Source organism: Diabrotica virgifera, chromosome 2, assembly GCF_917563875.1.
Source record: "Diabrotica virgifera virgifera chromosome 2, PGI_DIABVI_V3a".
NCBI classification, from domain to species: Eukaryota; Metazoa; Arthropoda; class Insecta; order Coleoptera; family Chrysomelidae; genus Diabrotica; species Diabrotica virgifera.
This window is the reverse complement of record NC_065444.1, coordinates 94779280-94796945: the sequence shown is the minus strand read 5'-3', so window position 1 is coordinate 94796945 and position 17666 is coordinate 94779280. Positions and strand designations below refer to the sequence as shown.

General features: G+C 34.4%; 1 protein-coding gene across 1 annotated transcript in view; it reads left to right on the top strand.

The window, feature by feature from the left end:
• The window catches only part of LOC114330397 (ABC transporter G family member 23-like), a 172514-nt gene extending 169549 nt beyond the window's left edge, over nucleotides 1–2965 (top strand). Inside the window, exon 14 of the mRNA XM_050643853.1 lies at nucleotides 564–2965. Within this exon, the coding sequence (XP_050499810.1) occupies nucleotides 564–775 (212 nt within the window). The 3' untranslated portion in view covers nucleotides 776–2965. The remainder of the gene's footprint in view (nucleotides 1–563) is intronic.
• Nucleotides 2966–17666: the final 14701 nt, after the last annotated feature.

The following is a 17666-nucleotide window of genomic DNA, read 5'->3' as shown; positions in this document are numbered from 1 at the left end:
TAGGATGACGGCAAATAGCTTTTTTTTATTCATCCCATAAATTCTCAATAGGATTGAGATCTGGGCTGCATGCGGGCCATTCTAATCTTATCAATCCAACCTCTATTTTATGAGTCAAACAGTGTTTTTATTTACAAAAGATAATACAGCTCTTACAAGAAAAAAGATATTCGGATAATTCAACAAAACAAAATGTTGGTGATACCTCCGGAATAATATGACTATGAAACAAAATCAGCTATTCCATTTTTCCACAGATTTTTTTAAAATTAGGAGAAAATACAACGCTTCCTTTCACCCCTGTATAATGCCATGCAAGCAAAATTTTTTTGTTACCGGAATAATACCAAACAATATAAATACATGTACCTACAAACTGGTGCAAGAATCTTGAAAATCGGAGCACAAATAATAAAGTTATAAATTTTCAAACTTAATAAAAAATTTTGGGTGGCGGAATTTTGTGCCGGTGAGTGTATATGTATGGAATTTGTATATGGGAATACACAATCGGGTTAAAATCCTTTAAGGAGCTTGCATTTACCATATTATTGTTCTTTTAGGATTGATGTGGCCAACAGAGGGAATGCCTCCAGCTTTAAGAATCTTCTCCAGATGCCTTCCATTTACGATGGCCATCGAATCATTGAGAAACGTATCCAAAAGAGGTTGGTCGATTGACAACTTTCAAGTATACAGCGGGATGGGTGTAGGGTTTATGTGGACAGTATTCTTCGGAGTTTTGAGTGTGTATTTGATAAAGAAAAAGCGATAGTCAGTAAATATTTTTATAGGAAAAAACAAAAATAATTTAATCAAGTTTGGCATTACATATTTTACCATAGGTACAATTTCGAGTGATTGTAGAAAATAAATTATATATTTACATATTTGTATATTTTCAACGACAAAAGTTATTGAAAAATACAGAAACTATTGTAATGCTATCGGTTGGTATTTACTAATAGTACGTTCTTTAAAGGTAAAATATTGCAAAACCTCTAAATTTTAAAGAACCGCTAGGATTGACATGGAATTTAGCATACACATAGCTAACAAGTCAAAGAAAAAAAGTGATATTGTGCCGATGTGTGCTTTTGCATTAGGGGTGAGTTTAACCCCCTTTTGTGGGTGAAAAATATATGTTCGAATTAAGTCCGGAAATGGATAAAATGACTAATTCCAAGCAATTTGTTCTATAAAGTTCTTTTACCAAGTTAATAGTTTTCGAGTTACTTGCGAGGGAATATGTTAATTTTTCTACAAAGTAACCACGTTTGCAAACGGTTTTTCGCAAATAACTCAAAAAGTAAGTATTTGGTCGAAAAAAAATTCTTATCAAAAATATAGCACATAAAAAAGTGAAAACCATGGTGTATATATTAGGTCACTATACCTAGCAGAAGCAGAGTTATAGCTAATTAAAAATAGGTTCATATTCGTCAAATTCCAAATCGAATATTTTAATGTACCTACCATAATCAAAAAACGAAGCACTTTTTTGAGGAAAACTCATTTTAACTTTTTTAAAGTGTTTAGAAATGCTTATTTTTGTTTTTTAAACAATTTTTTAGCATCAAAAGTAAACAAGTTACGCTCAAAATAAAGTTGGTCCCTTTTTTTTGGTAAGAAATCGGGAAAATCACCACCTAATTAGCATTTTAAATGAACTTAATTGTTACCACCTTACAAGTTTTTTACTCGCATATGTATTTATCATATGATCTGTAAGTTTCATCGGTTCAAAGTCCTTATTTTTGAAAAAACTGTAGTTAAAAGGGCTTGAACGAGTCACTTATCACGAGTGTATGCAAATTTAGAAACACCGAATCTTAACCAATTTTTGTCTTACAGAAAAACAAAAAAATACAGAGTATTCAGAAAAGTAAAGCAGACTTTTTTTATTGTTTAAGATTTTTGGTATCTCTAACAATTTTTAAGTTATTTGGAAAAAAAGCATTTTTTTCAAAATTAAAATTTTTGAAAATTTTAATTTAAAACCAAATTTTTTCAAAAATAAGCACTTTTAATCGATGAAACTTACCGATCATATAAACACAACATAAATAAAGTAACTTGTGAAGCGGTAACAATTAATTTTATTTAAGTTGCTAATTGGGGGGTGATCTTTCTGATTCTTTTTTGCCAAAACAAAAGGGACCAACTTTATTTTGAGCGTAACTTGCTTACATTTGATGCTAGAATTTTTTTTTATAAAGACAGAAATAAATCTTTTTTTAAACACTTTAAAAAAGTTTTAATGTGTTTTCCCCAAGAATGCTTCATTATTTGGATATTTCACATTGAATTATTCTATTTGGAATTTTTCGAATACGATTCTATTTTTCATTAGCTATAACTCTGCTTTTGCTAGGTATAGAGACCTAATATATACACCGTTTTTTTCACTTTTTTTATAGGCTATAGTTTTGCTAAGAATATTTTTTTCGAAAAAATGCTTACGTTTTGAGTTATTTGCGAAAAACCGTCTAAAAACGTGGTTATTTTGATGAAAACTGAACATATTCACTCGCAAATAACTCGAAAAGTATCGATTTGGTGAAAAACTCTATAGAACAAAAGTTGCTTAAAATTAGTTAGTTTATCCATTTCGGGACTTGCCTTGGACATATATTTTTTCACCGCCGAGATTGGGTGAAACTCATCCCAGGGTAAAAGCACACATCGGCACCATATCACTTTTTTTCTTTGACATGTTAGCTATGCGTTTGCCAAATTTAGTGTCAATCCAAGCAATTCTTTAAAATTTACAGCAAAAACCGTGAAAGAATGTACTATAAGAGAAATATATCAAAAAAAAAGGTAGTATATTTATTTTCCGCATTGAAAAAATATTCACTGATGATTTTTTAGTACAATATTAGAAATACACTCCTCACAACCATAAAGTATAGTTTTTAAGAGTTTTAGTATTGTTTAAGTGTAAATAAAGGAATAAAACATTTATTTTCAAATTTATTTTAGTACCTATCCATACTATGATTCCCATCGCTCTGGAAAGTTGCAAAATTATTCTAATTCCCACACAAGGTACCCTAGCTTCTTCTTCATGTACCATGTCCTTTCAAAATGTTGGTTACCTTCATAGCTGTCTTAATTTTATTTAGTGCCACCCTAAATAGCATCAACACCGTACCAATCTCGTGAGTTCTTCAACCATGAAGTTCTTCTTTGTCCTGGACTGCGTTTGCCCCTTGCATAATATTTTGTAGCAACCTATATTTGGGCCCTCCCCTTCTTCTTCAGCCTGTTTGCATCTACTCCTGGACAAAGGTCTCCCCATGAGTTTTTTACTCTTCTCTGTTTTGTGCTATTCGGTGCCAGTTTCTCCCCACTTGTGCTTTCATGTCGTCTATTCATCGTTTTTGTGGTCTTCCTCTACTACAAGTGTGTTAGCATGGTCTCCAATGTACAATGTTTCTCATCCACCTGTCGTTGTTTTGCCGTGCCACGTGTCCTACCCAGTTCCATTTCTTTTGCGCAAATCTCCCATTACATCTTCCACCTTCGTCCTGCTTCGCACGTCCTCGTTGCGTATATATTCTCTCGGAGATACTGCCAACATAGCTCGTTCGATGGCCCTCTGTGTTATTCTTAATATATTGGCTCACAACTCTGTAAGTGTCACGGTATCCATTCCACAAGCCATAACTAGTAGAATACAACTTTTTCATTAGATTTATTGGTATCTTTTTGTTTTTCAATCCATCACTGAGTCTTCCTACTGCTTCTCAAGTCATTCGGATTCCCCTAGTTATCTCTGCCGTTTGATTCTGTTTGCGTAGTTTGATCGTGTGACCTAGGTATACAGGGTGTATCATTAAGAATGTCGAATCTATGAGTTGTAGATTCTAGACCTCAAAATATTAAGATTTAACCCTTCTTCTTCTTCTTCCTTCTTGTATGTAGGCTTTAAAGCCTGTTTCTTCTTCAATATTATCCTCCTAAATTGTTTAGGTTATCGCACCACCTTTTTCTTGGTCTGCCAATACTTCTTCGTCCATTTGGTGACTTATCTCGTGCTTATTCGTACTATCCTATCCTCTGCCATTCTACTAATGTGTTCGTTCCACTCCTGTTTCCGTTTTGTCACCCATCCATTTATGTCTTCTATATTGCATGATCTTCTTATGTTTTCGCTCCTCTCCCTATCCAACAGACTTTTCCCTGATATTCGTCGGAGTATTTTCATCTCGGTTGTTTCTAGTAGTCGTCTCGTTTTAGATGTGTCAGGCCTTGTCTCCGCCGTGTATGTTAATATAGGTCTAATTGCTGCTTTATAGATTCTTGCTTTTGTGTCTTGTCTTAGCTGTTTGTTCTTCCAGATTGTGTCATTGAGAGATCCCGCCGCTTTACTTGCTTTTAAGCTTTGTTGTCGTACTTCCTCTTCAACATCTCCGTAACTGGTTATATCTATTCCCAGGTATCTAAACCTTGCTTCCTGCTTTATTATTTTCCCATCAATTTCGATTTTACATCGTAGTGGGTATTTAGATGTTGTCATACATTTGGTTTTTTCTGCTGATATTATCATATTGTATTTCTTGGCTGTTGTATTAAAGATGTGTGTTAATCTTTGGAGATCGTCTTCTGTCTCGGCGATTAATGCGGCGTCGTCTGCATAACACAATACTTTGATTTCTTTATTCCCCATTCTGTAACCATGACCTTTACGTACTGCTTCTATTATTTCGTCCATTATTATATTAAAGAGCAGTGGGCTTAACGAGTCACCTTGTCTGACTCCACTTTGTACTGGTATAAACTGCGTTAGTTTTCCATTTATCTTTGCCTGTATTCGATTATGAGAGTAGATGTTTTCGATGGTTTGTATAATATTGATTGGTATGTTTCTTCTATACAGTAAATGTAAGACGTCTTCGACTTGGATGCGATCGAAAGCCTTTGTCAGGTCTATAAAATATAAATATGCTGGTTTATTGTACTCAATGGCCTTTTCTGTGATTTGTCTCAGTACAAATACGGCGTCTACGCAGGATCTTCCGGATCTGAATCCTTGTTGTTCATCTGATAAAGTTGTTAGTTTAATGATTTTGTTGGTTAGGACTTTTGTGGTTAGCTTAAGTGCGGTGTTTAGTAGATTTATACCTCTATAATTGTTGGGGTCTTCTTTGTCTCCTTTTTTGAACATTGGTATGATTATGCTGTTTCTCCATGCGTCTGGTATCTTGCAGTGCAATATTAGTTTTTGTATAAGTTTTGTCATCTCTAGGGTTATACTTTCTCCTCCGTATTTTAGAAGCTCGTTGGTTATTCCGTCTGGTCCTGGTGACTTCCTATTTTTGAGTGAATTTATGGCTACCCCTACTTCCTGAAAACTGATTTCAATTTCGTGTCTTAATTCAGGTAGGTTATTATTTTGGTTATTATTTTCCTTTCCTTTAAACAGTTCCGTCAAGTATCTTTCCCATTCGTTTGCTGGTATGTTATTGTATTCCTTCAATTCTGCCATTTCTTTCCGTTGGTTTCTTATGAATCTCCATATTTGTTTTTGTGTTCCGTAGAAGTCGCTTTCCATCCTTTTTGTAAACTGTTCCCAGTGTTCATTTTTTGTTCTTCTTACCAATTGCTTTGTTTCATTTCGTATTCTTCTATAGGTGTCTCTGGATTCTGGAGTGTTTAATGTTTTATACTTCATGTAGGCGTCTCTCTTCTCTTAACATTTCTCTTTTATTTCTTTTCTGAACCATGGTGTATTGTTGTTGTTTCTTTTGTTCAGTATGACTTTGCGTTTTCCTAGAGCTTCTGTTGCTGCCTCTGCAATATTGTTTTTAATTTTCTCCCAGCTCGCGTTTATATCTTCGATGTCGTCTATCTGCTTCAGCTGTATCTTCTGTGCTAGCCTCCTTTGGTACATTTCTTTGGTAGAATCGTTCCACAGTGATTCTACATTGAATTTTTCCTCGGTGATTTCCTGTGGAAAATGTGTTGGTGTTAGTTTCATTCTTATTTTTGCTAGGACTAATTTGTGTTCACTCCCTGCGTCTGCCGAGTTTAAAGTTCGAATATCTAGAATCTGCTCTGGGTGGATTTTTCTATTAGTGACTATAAAGTCAATCATAGATTTGTGCCCCCTGGAGTTTTCAAACGTATATTTATACTGAAGCTTATGGTCGAAAAATGTATTATTGATTCGCAATTCGTTAAAAGCACAGAGATTAGCCATGAGTTCTCCATTTGAGTTGACATGGTTTTCATTGAATCTTTGTTTTACTCCTGGAACTATTTCATTTCCGATTCGTGCATTAAAATCCCCCATAAGAATTAAGTGTTCTTCATGAGGTATGTCGTCCAGGATGGTTTGCAACTGTTCGTAGAATGCCTCTCGTTCCTTCTTAGGTTTGCAGTCGTCGGGGCTATAGATAGATATAACATTTAATTTTTGGTACTCCATTGTGATGTTCATATGTATTATTCTTTCGGAGATGTAACGGCAGTTACTTATGTTGTCTTTAAATTTTTTATGGACAAGTATACCTACGCCTGCTCGTGCTCGTTCTTCTTTCTTCACTCCACTATATGCTAAAATATATTGGTTATAGTCTCTTTGACCTTTACCTTTCTTCTTGGTTTCTTGGATTGCACAAATGTCTATGTTTTTGTTTATCAGTTCTTCGATTATCTCTTGGTCTTTGTTGTTGAACGAAGTTATGTTCCATGTTGCTAATCTCATTGTTGGCTTCTTTTTCCTTCTCGTTTTCCTTTTCTTTGCGTGGTTCGTCATCTTAGGTTCCGTCGGGTTCCGAGGCTTTATATCGGTTCTTTGAGCCTTGTTTTCTTTTATAATGGGTAGGATGCTAACCTGGCCCATCAACCCTCCTCTTTTTTCCGGGCTTGGGACCGGCTGTGAGTGTGAGCGTGACTTCTGAGCTACTCAATCCACTTAGTCTTCGCGCTCACAACCCCCAGGCAGAGTTTTAACCCAAATCACTTAAATAAAATATGGCTCCTTACTGAGTTACAGGGTGTTTTATTTAAAAATTTAAACACTATACTTACCATACTTGGCAAAAAATGTGGCAACTATACACCCTATTAAATTGTGATAACTAAACGTTTCTAGCTACTACTAGAGGCGTACGACAGGGGATAGTGAATGGTTGACCCCCCCCCCAAATTCTACGCCACGGGGGGAATTACTATTTTAGTGCAATTTTTCGATGCTCCAATACTTTCTATGTAAATAGTATACTTTTGATGGGTAACCATAAAGTCATTAGTTTTCGAGATATTTGAAGTTATTGAAATATGAAACGGCACAGTTATTTTGAAAAAAGCCGGGTTGACATTAATAGTGAATAACGAACGTGGTTCACACTAAAAAAAAAGCGTTTTCTACGCCTCTGTGCAATACGTTTCGTGAGAAACGTTATTGTGTTTACACTGGGCACGAGAGATTTATGTGTTAGTAGCGGACATGTCATCATCATTTGAATTTAAAGGCTACTATTCATAGGCATAACCAGGGGGGTTTGGGGGTTATAACCCGCCCCATTTGGATGTACTTTGAGCTTTATATGCAATATCATTACTATTCCATACCCCTCAGAGACCATCCAGTACTTGTAACCCCCTTAGGATCATCCTGGTTACACCGCTGCTACTATTACAACAAAGGGTATTAGATGCTACTATTACAACCTGCGAAATAATAGCTATTAATTCTCTAGTTACTCTAGTACATGTTTTGCACAAGAATTTCAAATTTCGAGATGAGCAACAATTCTTTCGACTGCTGCGTTTCGTGCGTCATTCTTTTTATACTTTTCGTCAAAATCATTTCAGAGTACAGGATCACTTTCGTACAATTCTACAAATCTAACATAACGGTCTACCGTTCATTCAGATGCTCATTTTTGAGGGTAAAAACACGTGCTTAATAAAATACAAACTCTCTACGACTGTCTTTAGAGCGTGAAATATTTAACATGTTTAATGTCTATCGTGGCGTGGCGTAGACTATTCGTGAGATAATCATGCTGCACGAACATCTGTTTACATTAGTCGTGTAGCACGGACCAACTACGTAAGTGTGAGCCACGTTCGTTATTCAAACTAAAAAACAAGCGTTATCTACGCTTCTGTGCAATACGTTTCGTCAGAAACGTTATTGTGTTTACACTGGGCACGAGAGTTTTATGTGTTAGTAGTGGACATGGCATCATCATTTGTACCTATTAGAGGCTACCTGCGAATAATAGCTATTATTTCTCTAGTACATGTTTTGCTGTAATGTTTTCAGTTAACTATTCTAAATGGGAAATAAGCCACAATTTAACTAAAAAATGATATTATAAAACGTTTCGACGTCCAAATGGGACGTCGTTGTCAAAATACAAACTACTAATAAATTAAACAAAAAATTTGTTGCTTAGTAAAAAATTCTTCTAATAATTTAATTTAATCTGACTCATTGATATCGGAAATTCAGACATGTATTATACATTTTAAAGTAGAAGACTTACTAATCGTGGTATTTTCTTTCTATTGACTTCCTCTTTTATTAGGAATTAGCGACACAATTGGTTTCATTTAGCATAATTAGAGCCGCTTCTTTGATTTTTCTCTTTTTACTCTCTGTTTATTTTAGGACTATACTTGAATCAGTAAAATTTTCAATTTCAAGCTGAGCAACAATTCTTTCTACTGCTGCGTTTCGTGCGTCATTCTTTTTATACCTTACGTCAGAATCATTCCAGAGTACTTACAGGATCGCTTTCGTACAATTCTACAAATAACGGTCTCCCATTCATTCAGATGCTCATTTTTGTATGTGGGTAAAAGCACGTGCTTAATCAAATACAAACTCTCTACGACTGTCTTAGAGCGTGAAATATTTAACATGTTTAATATCTATCGTGGCGTGGCGTAGACCATTCGTGAGATAATCTGTTTACATTAGTCGTGTAGCCCGGGCAAACTATGTAAGCGTGAGCCACGTTCGTTATTCACTAGTAATGTCAACCCGCCTTTCGCTTGTTTTTTAATGTGAACCACGTTCGTTATTCACTATTTAGTAATGTCAACCCGCCTTAATGTATTGTGTCGCTTTATTTTTAACTTCAAGTTTCAAGAAAACTAATGATTTTATCGTTACGGATGAAGAGTATACTATTTACATAAAAAGTATTGGAAAATCTAAAACTTACACTAAAATAGCTATTCCGTCAGTGTCGTAGAATTTGGGAAAGGTGAACCAGTCAATTTCCCCTGTCGTACGCATCTGGTAGTAGTCAGAAAGGATTATTTAACATAATTTAGTAGAGTCTACACAGTACGTACACTTTCTAGCAAGTATGATAAGGATACGTCAAATAGTTTTAAAGTACTGGGTACAAATAGTTTTTAAATATTAATCATATGAATCATATCATAAATTAATCAAAATATCTGTTCCGTTTCATGTTTAACTTTAAATATCTCGTAAACTATGATTTTAGCGTTACCAATGAAGAGTATACTATTTACATAGAAAGTATTGGAGAATCCAAAAATTGCGCTAAAATAGTAATTCTCCCATAATTCTGTAATTCTCCCAGTACATAATTTTGGTGTCTGGGTGAAGAAGATTCATTTCCTTTAGTCTGGAGGCAAGCAACTTGGAAGAATCCTTTGGAAAGTTCAAATCTCTGATAGCATCGCCTAACTTTTCCTGAGTAAAGCGCTCAAGACGTGTTGAATCCCCTTCAAAATCACTGTTGTCTTCCTCAAATCTAGTAGTCTGTAGTTCGTCAGATAACGATTCGACATTAACCTCTGGTAACATAGGTAGACTGCTAAATATTGGAATGGGTATCTGCTCAACCTGATGTGGAATTGGTCTTATTGCTGAATCCAGGTTAGGATATGTCCACGTATGTCGATTGTTACGATGAATTCCCTTTATATTCACAAGACAGAAATAGCCCATCGTCAAAATGATTTTTTGGTTTTCTTCTATAAACATAATATTGCAATTATAGTGGTGAAATATAGGGAAATGTAAGAATATTTAGGTATTTGATTAGTATGTTATATCTCGAAAACTAGAGCTGATACAAATAAAAGGTTTTGATTTTTGAAATCAGCACAGATGAATTAACCAAAATAAGTTGATTTTTTTCGGCAGCAAGACAAAAAAATTTTTTGGTGGGCTGTGCAGTTAATGTTTTAAAAATTAAAAAAGTGATGACTTTCAACCGTCAAATATTGATAACAACTGTGTATTTAATTGTACTAATTTGTACTTACATAAATAAATTACAATAAAATTTTGGTTTTGAACAGTTTTATTCATGAAATAATCGCAGCAAATTGCACTCGATCTCTAAAATTATTATCGAATTTTTGCCCTCGTGACACTTTGACATAATTTCACTCCCCTTCGGGTAGTGCAATTAAAACTGTCAAAGTGTCACTCGGGAAAAATTCGATAATTTTAGAGTTCTTGTGCAATTACTATATACTGATAATTGTAGATGCAAAATTAATCAGATGCATCGCATAAACAATAAAGTGTTTATGTTAACCGATGTGGTACACTCTGATTTAACGCCAAAATTGAAAGGTTTAAAACATATATAATTGAAAAATAAATATTTCAAGTGAAACAGTTGAAAATGATTATTAAGCACAGAGGTAATTGTATCAGAATAATTTATTAATTATTGTGTTAGTATTATCTCCGCTCATAACTTAAAATTAAATATTAAAAAATCCCGGGAAATCTGTAAGAATTCCCGGGAATCGGGATTTCTATTTTTTATAGATTTCCCGGGAAATTTGTCCCGGGAATATCCCGGGAATGGAGCTCTAGTCTGGATCTGAACATACGGAAAACCAAAATACTCGTAATAAGTAAACAACAGAATGTAAGACCTTCTATAAATATAAATAATACCCAACTTGAGCAAGTTGATCAAATTGTTTACCTTGCATATCAGTTACATTGTAACGCAGAGAGTCACGGCGAAATTAGATCTAGGATAGAGCAGGCCAAAGCCGCTTTTAGAAGAATGTCCAAGGTGCTCTGGACAGAATGTCCAAGAACAGAGATCTAAAATTTGCATTGAGGATCAACCTACTTCACTGCTACGTATTCTTGTTCTTACTTTATGGTGTCGATTCCTGCACTGTGAATAAAAATGAGCTAAATAGCCTTGAGGCTTTCGAAATGTGGTGCTATAGAAGAATTCTAAGAGTTTCTTGGATAGAGAAGATTCGAAACTTCACAATACTAGAACGTCTCAGCAAGACTACTGAGATTATAAAAAGCATCAAGAAGAGAAAGCTGGAATATTTAGGACGTGTAAGGAGAGATCAAATTTGATTTTATGACAAATCAAAATATCTCAGATGGAAGTGAGATCGAAAGCGTCGAAGAGTATATAAAGGGTGTATCATTAAGAATGTCCAATCTCTGAAATGTAGATTCTAGACCTCAAAATATTAAGATTTAACCCAAATCACTTAAATAAAATATAACTCCTTACTGAGTTACAGGGTGTTACTAATTACTAATATACTATACTATAATTACTAAAAAAACTATTTTTACCCAGTACTTTAAAACTATTTTACGTATCCTTATCATACTTGGCAAAAAGTGTGGCTACTATACACCCTATTAAATTGTGATAACTAAACGCTTTTAGCTACTACCAGAGGCGTACGACAGGGGATAGTGAATGGTTGACCCTTCCCAAATTCTACGCCAGAATTATGTAATATAAAATTACAGAAAAAGATCTTTTGCCTTTTTTCTCAGTTAGATAATATGGTTTTTTGTAACAATATTAAAGGACTGTTAGAAAAAATGGGTATATCTAGATCACTGGCGTCTTTTTCGCCAGTTCCAAACGAAGTTTAAAGTGTGTCCTTCTACATAATGGCAACAAATATGGAAGTATACCAATTGGGCATTCTACAAAAATGAAAGAAGAATATAAAACAATATAGCTGATCCTAAAAAACATCAAGTATGACCAATATCAGTGGGCGATCTTTGTTGATTTTAAGATGATGAACTTTCTCCTGGGACAACAAGGTGGCTATACAAAATATCCTTGTTTCCTGTGTCTTTGGAATAACAGGGATAGGGACCAATACTGGAGTAGAAAAAATGTCGTTCTAGATATGCTTTACATATTAAACTAGGGCTGATAAAACAATTTGTTAAGGAGGGGGTATGGTTTGAAATCAACATATGAAACACATTTTTGTGAATTTTTTTCGAAACTATGGTAGAATTATTTTATTTTTAAATTAAATAAACACATTAAGTACAATTCAAAGAATATTTAAAAAAAAATTCAATCCAAAATATTGAAAAATAAGCCATTGGCGACAAATTTTGGCAGGCAGCTCAAAAAAAAGTGGATTTTGCGGTGGACATCAGAACTCATCACTGGATTATACGAAACAAAAAATTCAAAAAGATTTTATTAGCTTATGAGTTTCGCGAGGTAACAGCGTCGAGTTTTTTTATTTTTAATGATTTTTGAATTTTTGGTATCACTCAAAAGTCAAAAATACGAAATTTTTGATAAAAATTTTGTGAAAACCAACAGCTTTAATATTGTTGAACAAAAAATACGCAGAAAACGAAAAATATCTCGACGTTGTTACCTCACGAAATGTCTAAAGAAAATCTGTGCAAAATATCAGGTAGATGGGCCGAGTAGTTTTTCAGTTACAATGTCCACCGCATTTGAAAAAGCAGTTTTGAGAAAAATGCGTTTAAAGTTTTGACAACTGCACCTTCATCTTCTTATTTGTCTGCCAAATCGTAAAGTGATGAACATTGGAATATGTTTTTTAAATTGGGGAGTAGTCTACAAAAGAGAAGGCGAACAGTTGTTTAACGTTTCTCACTACGCTCCGGCGTGCTGGCGCGAAGCCGCGGCAAAGCGAGTCGAAGGTAGGGATATTCAACACCCTGTATCTCTGGTAATTTGACTTAGATTATTTTGAAATTTTCAGAGAGTATTCTTGAAAGTATGCACTTTTATTTGAAATAATAAAAAAATTTAAATATTTCAAACCATACCCCCTCCTTAAGGCACTAGACCAGAATCGTCCTTGTTTTGAATACTTGTCTAGCAATTTCCTGCACTTAGTAAAGAAAAATTGAAAGCTGGAATAGTTGATGGGCCTCAGATACGACAACTTATAAAAGATTCGCATTTTACAGAATCGATGACTGAAATTGAATGTAATGCATGGTGCTCTTTTGTGAAAGTAGTGGAAAATTTTCTTGGAAACAATAAATCGGGAAATTACCGGGATATTGTGAAATATATGCTCAACAGTTTTAACAAACACAGTTGTCATATGAGTATTAAAATTAATTACCTCCACAGCCACTTAGACCGTTTCCCAGAAAATCTTGGTGACATTAGTGAGAAACAAGGGGAACACTTCCACCAAGATATCAAAACGATGGAAGAGCGGTATCAAGGGAGATGGGACACTCATATGATGGCAAATTACTGCTGGAGTCTTCAAAGGGACCGTCCTTTTAAAGACCTTGCAAGAAAATTATAAAAGGAAGTTTTAAGGTGACGCCGAATAACAGATTTGTGCTGCGATTCTCGGGAAAGAGAAATGTGGTGTATGAGTGCAGTTCAATACAGTTGTTCAGAGCTGCAGCCAACAAAGTTAAGATTGCTGTGATGGTAGCCAACCTCCGATAGGAGACGGTACTGCAAGAAGAGCTGCGATTCTGGTTAGGTTAAATGAAAAGTTAAGTTTTTTTAGCAGATATGTGTGATAATTTTTGTAAGTACTTATATTGTTGTACAATAGACATCTTACGTTTTATTCGTGTTTTGTTTATTTGATGGGTAGCAGCACTACTTATATGTATGTATTGCTGCGTTAAATTACCCTATATGTTAGCAACGTGATCTGTTGTCGTATTTTCTGAAAACGATCTGATGTAGCAAATCTGGTGTCATTTTTGGATTCAGCAGACCCATATTACCAAGAAACAGTAAAAAAATTTCCGGCAGCAAACTGTGTGTTTACCAGTGTTGTCATTAATGTCACTGAATGTATATTTTCGTAGCAACGAAGGGCATCTGACGTAATATACTTGACGACGGGATATTATCAAAAATTATCAGTTTAATTTTTATTTCTGTAGCTTTCTATTGGTCAGAATCTCCTATAAATGAAATAGTCACATAAATATTTATTTTGAATTAAACCTATGTCTATGAAGAATTATAAAAGGTCATTACACAAGAGCTAGACTGTACAACAATTCAAATAAGCTGACCAGACATTTAAAAAAATTATTCACAGCACTTAAAACCATCAGACCTACCAACAGAAAGCGACCGGGCGTTTTTAACTTCAGCAAATTTCTTTACAAAAAAAAAAGAACCAGCCTTAAAGATCAAACATTGAACAATTTATGTTTTCTTAAAACATATTTCAATAATAAAAACAACGAAAATTCAAATTAAAAAAAAATTATAATTTTCTTACTTTTAAAAATTCCCTTAAAATTGTGAATGTTCTTTTAAATTTTTGAAGTTTTATAAAAAATTGTAATATTTCGTCAAATTTATACGTTTTTGTACTAAGTAATTGCACTAAAATAAAAAGAAATAAAAAAACAATTTTTTTATTTCCCGATTCCCGGGAAGTCCCGAGAAATCCAAATTCCAAACTCCCGATTCTCGGGTAATAAAAAGGGACCGGGAAAATGGAGCTCTAATCCAGACCTGCTTCCTTATAACTTTCAACGACACTATCAAGTAATGTTTGCAGATCTTCTTGAGTAGCAGCTAGGAGTATTGTGTCGTCCGCATGTCGAAAATTATATTTATGACTTCACCGTTCACGATTATTATTCTTTTTTGTTTTTCAGAAAGAGCATTTCTAAAAATTCTAAGGAGTAAAAAGGAGTGAACGTTAAAAATCAGGGGCTACAAGAGGCATACCTGCCGTACTCCTCTTTTAATATTAAGTGCTTGTGATTCCAAACCGTATACTAAAACTAATGTTGTTTGATGCCAATACACATTTGTGATTATGTTAGGTTGCAATATTAGGTACACCACTGGAAGATGTTAAATTACTTATATCGACCCATTAACTCCCTGCCAAGACTTAATGTCAAAAATATTAGAGAAATTGATACTATGAAGAATAGAACTACCCCTATGAGAATGTGAACTAATCTATTCTCTCCAGTTTGGGTTCAGATCCCAACACGCAGCCATAGAACAGATTAATCGGATATACAGAACTGTGTCTTCTATAAAGTCTAGCATTCAGAACTTCTATAAAAATTGAGAAAAAAGCTTTCCGTTACTGTTCCTATTTTAAAATCTTGGAGCTGAAGGGACAATATAATAGAACAAGTGGCGGAGTTTAAATATCTGGGCCTTACACTATTTAGCCACGGAGGGCTCAAACCAGAAGTGGAAGATTAAGTGAATAGAGCAAACAGATCCGCAGAATGCCTAAATGAAACAATCTGAAGAACTTTTTATCCGGACTTATTGTTTTTCGGCATCTTTTAACATATACCACTTGATGTTTTGTCTACTTTTGTATGTGAAATGTTGACTTTTCTCTTTTGAAAGAATGTTAACAGGTCTTTGAATGACTAACACCTTGGCATTTTTGCTCTCCTGATACTGAATCTCAGAATCGTCGATTTTAAAGAATGCATGCCTCTGAAATGCTTTACTTTTCTGCTCTCCTCATATTAAATTTCAAACTGAATGGCAAGAAAGCCTTGAAAAATCTATCAATGAAAAGAAACGCTGTTGGGCGAAATGATGTTGCTTCGCACAGTGGAGAAAAAATAACACAAAATAAACACCAAAAAAATAACACAAAAAGGTGGAATGCAACCGTAGATACGTATTTCACACTCGTTAGTCGTTATCAGTAGGGTATACCCAAGTTAGAAAAAGGAGCAATTTAACTTGAAAAGGATCACTACTGGAGCAAGTGCCCAATTGTGGCAAAATGTAAAAAGACCCCGGGACGATAATTCGCGAGCTTTACCAATAATTTTTTTCCTTATCTATACCTATATACTATGTTTAAAACATCTTGGCGTTCCTTTCCTCAGGTAGCTGTAGCTCCTCAGTGTGACCGTGTTAGTTGTAGCCCTGAATCCAGCGGGGTCTTCTGACATTTTGCCACAATTCGGCACTTGCCCCTGTAGTGATTCTTTCCTAAGTTAAATTCCTCCTTTTTCTAACTTGGTTATACCGTATCGATGACGAATATCGAGTCAGAAATACGTAACTACGTTTTTCTACGAGCGTGCAAAAATGTCTACTTTCGTGCATGCGTTTTAGTTTAGAAAGTTTTATTTTTCCGCACGCGTGTTACTTTTCCGCACGCGTTTTACTTTTCCGCACGCGTTTTACTTTTCCGCACGCGTGTTAATTTAGATATGTTAATATGGCCTTAAAGCAATTATAATACATGCAATAAACTAATATTTAGATATTATTTACTAATTTATTTCAAATATATCTTACTGTGTTCATGTTTTAATGAAATTAACGCTAGAATTCGATGAAATAAAATAATTTTGACAGAATATTCGAAAGTCAAATCAGTAGACAACAGTGGTTTTGAATCGTCGTCATGGAAACCAAGATCGTCGTCATGCTAACCAATTATGCTGAAAGTTTGGTTTTGACAACCTTGTCAAATAATTAATTTGTGTATGTATTTTCATATTAATTAAATTAATTGATTAAAATTTGGTCATTTTTTAAAGACTCATAGAAAAAATATTGTTCCTAACACTTGCAGAAAGTCTCTTTTCCGCACTCGACTGCTTGCCGAACTCCCGCTTCGCGTCGTTCGGCAAACTGCAGTCGCGTGCGGAAAAGTATGACTTTCTGCACTTGTTAGAAAATAACTATTGCATTTTTCATCTTTTTATATATTTTTTTTGTGTTTTTTTCCACGCTGCGAGCTTTCTTTGTCAATAATTTTTTCCTTATCTATACATACACTGTAAACTCGCATTAATTAACATCCTTTTTATTAAAGTGTTATCAGAGTGTTAAATAGTTATTTTCCTAACAAGTGCAGAAAGTCATACTTTTCCGCACGCCACTGCAGTTTGCCGAACGACGCGAAGCGGGAGTTCGGCAAGCAGTCGAGTGCGGAAAAGAGACTTTCTGCAAGCGTTAGGAACAATATTTTTTCTACAAGTCTTTAAAAAATGACCAAATCTTAATCAATTAATTTAATTAATATGAAAATACATACACAAATTAATTCTTTGACAAGGTTGTCAAAACCAAACTTTCAGCATAATTGGTTAGCATGACGACGATCTTGGTTTCCATGACGACGATTCAAAACTGCTGTTATTGTCTACTGATTTGACTTTCGAATATTATGTCAAAATTATTTTATTTCATCGAATTCTCGCGTTAATTTCATTAAAACATGAACACAAAAGATATATATTTGATATAAATTAGTAAATAATATCTAAAAATTAGTTTATTGCATGTATTATAATTACTTTAAGGCCAAATTAACATATCTAAATTAACACGCGTGCGGAAAAGTAAAACGCGTGCGGAAAAGTAAAACGCGTGCGGAAAAGTAACACGCGTGCGGAAAAGTAAAATTTTCTAAACTAAAAC